This window comes from Physeter macrocephalus, chromosome 15 (assembly GCF_002837175.3).
Source record: "Physeter macrocephalus isolate SW-GA chromosome 15, ASM283717v5, whole genome shotgun sequence".
Classification (NCBI taxonomy): domain Eukaryota; kingdom Metazoa; phylum Chordata; class Mammalia; order Artiodactyla; family Physeteridae; genus Physeter; species Physeter macrocephalus.
Window position 1 is genome coordinate 18557674 of NC_041228.1, and position 5186 is coordinate 18562859.

At 41.3% G+C, this 5186-nt stretch overlaps 1 protein-coding gene across 3 annotated transcripts in view; it reads right to left on the reverse strand.

Annotated features, from left to right (window-relative positions):
• The window catches only part of DEPTOR (DEP domain containing MTOR interacting protein), a 163004-nt gene that overhangs the window by 87487 nt on the left and 70331 nt on the right, over positions 1–5186 (reverse strand). For all 3 annotated transcript variants that reach the window (XM_007127703.3, XM_055091221.1, XM_055091222.1), the window contains one exon: positions 3152–3330. In XM_007127703.3, the coding sequence (XP_007127765.1) occupies positions 3152–3330 (179 nt within the window). The remainder of the gene's footprint in view (positions 1–3151; positions 3331–5186) is intronic.

Genomic DNA, 5186 nt, shown 5'->3' on the forward strand with positions numbered 1-5186 from the left:
CACAACTACTGAGCCTGCGCTCTAGAGCCCGTGAGCCACAACTACTGAGCCCACGTGCCACAACCACTGAAGCCCGTGCACTTAGAGCCTGTGCTCCACAACAAGAGAAGCCACCGCAATGAGAAGCCCGCGCAGCGCAACAGAGTAGCCCCCGCTCGCCGCAACTAGAGAAAGCCCGCACAGCAATGAAGACCCAATGCAGCCAAAAAAAAAAATAATAATTACACTGTAATTGAGGTATAATTACTCACTCTTTGGAAATCATTTGGAAACAATTTGTGGCATCCTCTATCTTCTCTCTGAAGTCGAGATGTACATTATCAGTCAGTAAACGGTAGTATAAAATGCTGGTTTTCTCTAGAGCTTGGTATCACCAAGTTTTCTGTCTGGAGCAAAGATGACAGCATTAACTCTAACCCAAACACACCATTTTTCATGGTGGAAAGCCCCAGTCACTCCAACCAATTCTGAGTTCACACTTATTAGCAATAATATCCATTTGGACGTTACCACCTGAGTGGCCTCATATAAATTACTTAACCTATTGGTGCCTTGGTTTCCTTATCTGTAAAATGGAGATAATAAAAATACCTGCCCTGTAATTAACGGTTACTATTTTGTACACTTAAAAAAATTGGTTAAGAGAGTTGATCTCATGTTAGGTGTTCTTACCACAATAAGATAAATTTAACAACAACAAAAATTAGAATATCTGACTCAAAGAGTTTAAGAGGTTTCAATAAGTTAATGTGTAAAATCTCTAGAACAGTGCCTGGCACATGGTATAAAATAAGTAACCAATAAATAAAATATACCCTACAACTTCAATTGCTCTCTAATTGCTTCTATATCCGTTTTATAATCTCTACAAGACTATAAGCTGTTTAAGGCCAGGAACCATACTGGCATTTTACAATTCTATCCACCTTCCAAACCTCAATCAATAGCTCAGCAGGAAACATATTAGACCGTCAATAAACAGTTGTGAGTGCCATTGTGGCAACATCATGTAGGAGAAAACACCCCAAAATATACTGAGTGGCTTGAGTGCCTTGCAAACCAATGCTTCTAGATCAGGGGCTTTCAAAATATTTGACCACAATGCAGAGTACTAATTTTTATGTTACAAATCAGTGCACACATGACTATGGCCATATGTTTATATAGTGTATATCTAACTGAAATAAACGTTATGCAAAACAATGCTTGACCTTATTACATAAACTATGCCCTGAAATTTTCTATTCTAGTTAAACCCAATCCACTGCATCTCAAACTTTTAAAGTGCATTCGAATCACTCGGGGTTATGCTAAAATGTAGATCAGATTCAGCAGGATCAGAGATTCTGCATTTCTATCATGTTCCCAGGTGACACTGTGGGTCCATGGACCACACTTTGAGTACTAAGAGTCTAGTCTAGTCTATGAAAAAAATTTTTTTTCTTAGTAGTTCTTTTTTAAAAAAAATTTTATTGAAGTATGGTTGATTTACCATGTTGTATTAATTTCTGCCGTACAGCAAAGTGGCAGTTATTTATACATTCTTTTTCATATTCTTTTCCATTATGGTTTATCACAGGATATTGAATATAGTTCCCTGTGCTAAAAAAATATGTTTTTAATGCTGGGGGAATGACTCCCTAAACTTATTTCACTAAACCCACTAAAGGGTTGCAATCTGCAGTTTGTAAAACACTGCTCCCAATAATTTCAAAAGTTTCTTTCAAATAATTCCATTATTATCTCCCTAACACTGGGATAGAAATTCTAGGCCTGTATAGGAGTGGAGGTAGGAGAGTTTACAGTAAGAATGTGATTCAAGTTATTACCTTTCATATTGACTCCTAGGCTGAAACGCTTATCTGGTTCCCAGCCCCTTCCTCACTGGTCTAAGCCTACACCTTGCAGCTATATTAGTAAATTGATTGAGCACTTATTAAGAGCAAGGCACTGAGCCAAGTGCTTTATATCTACCTCCTCTACTCCTACAACCAACCTATGTAGGTATGCCCATTTTACAGATGAGAGAAGGTAAGTAGCTAATCACTGGTGGAGCTGGGATTCCAGAGCCTATGTTCTTGCAATAGCCAACAGCCTCATAAGAACTGAGATGGCTCCAGTGATCCTTGCCTCCTGGTTATTACACTCATAGTCCTCTCTCATACTCAATAGGACTGACCTGGTAACCAATAGAGTACTGAAGAAACGACAGTGTGCGACTCCCAAGGCTCAGTTAAAAGACACTGTAGCTTCTGTCTTGCATTCTCTTGGATCACTCCCTCTGCAAGAAGCCAGGTTGCCATGTCATGAGAATTCTCAGGCAGCCTTATGAAGAAGTCCATAGAGCAATGGACAGAAGCTTCCTGCCAACAGCCAGCACCAGCACTTGTACGGTAGGCACAGAAGTGAGCCACTGTGGAAGCAAATCCTCCAGGCTATCAAGCCTTCAGATGACTGTAACCCCAGCCAATGTCTTGACTGCAACCTCATAAGAGACCTCCAAGCCAAACCACCCACTAAGCTTCTCCCAAATTCCTGAGCCACAAAAACTATGTGAGATCATAAACATTTATTATTATTTTATACCATTAAGTTTTAGAGTAATTTCTTATGTAGCAATAGATAATGAATAGAGTTCCTGAACAGCACACTATATTGCATTATGATTCAGCTCTAAAAAAAAAAAAAAGTGAAAATCTGAAGGCCTTTTGGATACTTCTTCAGTGTGGCAGCTTGAACCATGGTTCAGCACATTTTCATTCTCCCAATGCGACCAAGCTTGCGAGAGCCATCTACTTCCCATCCAGACTTGACCAGATGACCTGCTATAGCCAGCTGGACATGAAGCTGTAATGTTAAATCACACCCAAGCAGAAGTTTTTGGAGACACTGCAAGAATCTGCCTGCCTTCTCTAGCTTCTGCCCTCATCTGTCAAAACAATATAGTCCAGAGAGTGGATGCTCCTTTACTCTGAGTCCCAGAATGAGAAGGCATGAAACACATAGCTGAATGTGACCCCCAGTTTGGAGACAAGCCAAGCTGAGCCCACACAGAAGCACAGTTGACTTACAGAGCCATGACTGAGAAATAAAAGCCTGTAGTTGTAGCACAAGATTTTAGGGTTTAGCAAAAGCTGACCCATACACTCACCGTGCTGTATGATGCTGTGCTCCATAAGCCGGTGGCAAAGCTGTTCTGCCTCTTTCCTTGTGGTGGCCTCACCCTCCTGAACCAGCCAATCCAGGAATTCAGATGCCATGAAGGTGCGCTCATACTTGACCCCTTCCTCTTCCCTGGGCTGCAGGAGTGTGGTTTCAGGGCTCATCAGCCTGGGAGGAAGAAAGTGAAAATAAATAAATAAATAAATAAACCTACACTTACCAGTGGGGAGAGGGAAGAGAGAAAGGGAAAGATAGGGTTGGGGGTACAAACCACCATGTATAAAATAAACAAGCTATAAGGATATATTGTCCTGCACAGGGAATATAGACAATATTTTATAATAACTTTAAATAGAGTATAATCTATAAAAATTTAGAATCACTATGGTGTATACTTAAAACTAATATTGTAAGTCAACTATACTTCAATTTTAAAAAAAGAAAGGAAGAGAAAGAAAAAGAAACCTACACAAAAGGAAAATTACTCATTTGAAATCCCACATCCTAGGCTTCTGTGAAGTATCACCGCGAGGTTGTCAGACAGACAGATGTGGCTGTCATGTGCTGCCCCAAATGCAACTGTCAAGAGAAGGATCTGCTTCAGAAGTGAATAAGATGCATTTTTTCCTGGTGATTAGAAAAAAACTGAAAAAGCAATCCAAAACTCTAGCTTTAGCAAACTGTATTCAGTTTAGCCACCCTGAAAGGGAGTTCCTGACCAAACTCCACCCTACTTTTCTAAAAAACTCTCGTATTTCTTTCCTAAAGGCATTTTTCCTTTTCCCAAGTCATTGGGCTAATAAGAAGACTACTTGCTATGGACTGAAAGTTTGTGTCTTCTCAAAATTCACATAGTTGTTAGGGGAACCACTGATTGAAACCACCCACCCTAGCCAGGCTGGAGAGTAGCCACTTGCAGGAGTTATCTTAAACAGGAGGTCCTGGTAAGGAATGCGGAACTAACAAGCTACCACCAACCGGAAGAATTCAGTAAAGGTCAGAAGGAGAGAGGAGATGCCAGTCCATATGTCCTCCCAACCTCCCAGAATCCTCCTCACTGGAATCCATCTTGGCTGAGAGGTTGCGTGCACCACCAGGAAGGACCCTGAGTCAGAATGACTGGCCAGAGACAACCCAGAAACTAACCCCATTCCCATAAAACCCGAGACTGCGAGCCACATGGCAGAGCAGCTCTCCTGGGTTCCCTCACCCTGCTGCTCTCCACCCGGCCGCCCCTTCCCAATAAAGTCTCTTGCTTTATCAGCAAGTGTGTCTCCTCGGACAATTCATTTCTGAGTGTTAGATAAGAGCCCACTCTCGGGCCCTGGAAGGGGACCCTTCCTGCAACACAAGGACTAGGGGTGGGAAAGATCTTGGGATATGTGAGGGTATGAAAGGAAATAGGTGTGCCCTGACATAATGGGGGGGTTGGTAGGGAACAGGTCAGCAGATCCTTATGGGCCCCACTGAGGATTCTATTCTAAGTGCAATGGAAAATAATTGAGAAGTCTCAAGCAGAAGTATGACAGGATCTGATTTAAGAGTTCAGTATATTGGCAACAATTACATAGTATGTTCTAAATGTATTTCTACATAAAATACATCTGATATGAGAGGGTCCACCTATTAGGCTCTCTAGGGCCCTAGAAGGGGCCCCCCTTTCTGCAACATATTGAAACACTAAAGACCAATGTGATAGAATTTGGAGATGGGGCTTTTGGGAGGTGATTATTTCATGAGGGTGGAGCCCTACTGGGGAGGAAGAAGTTTTCCTCTACCCTTTTAGGTTCTTCTGGCTGGTCTAAGAAGTAGATCGACATAAGACTGATTAACAGGAGAAAATCATACAAAAGTTTAATAACATGTACAGAGGAGAGACCCAGGGAAACTGAGTAACTCACCAAAATGGCCAAAACCCTCACTTTATTTATTTTTTTAACACCTTTATTGGAGTATAATTGCTTTACAATGGTGTGTTAGTTTCTGCTGTATAACAAAGTGAATCAGCTATACGTATACATATA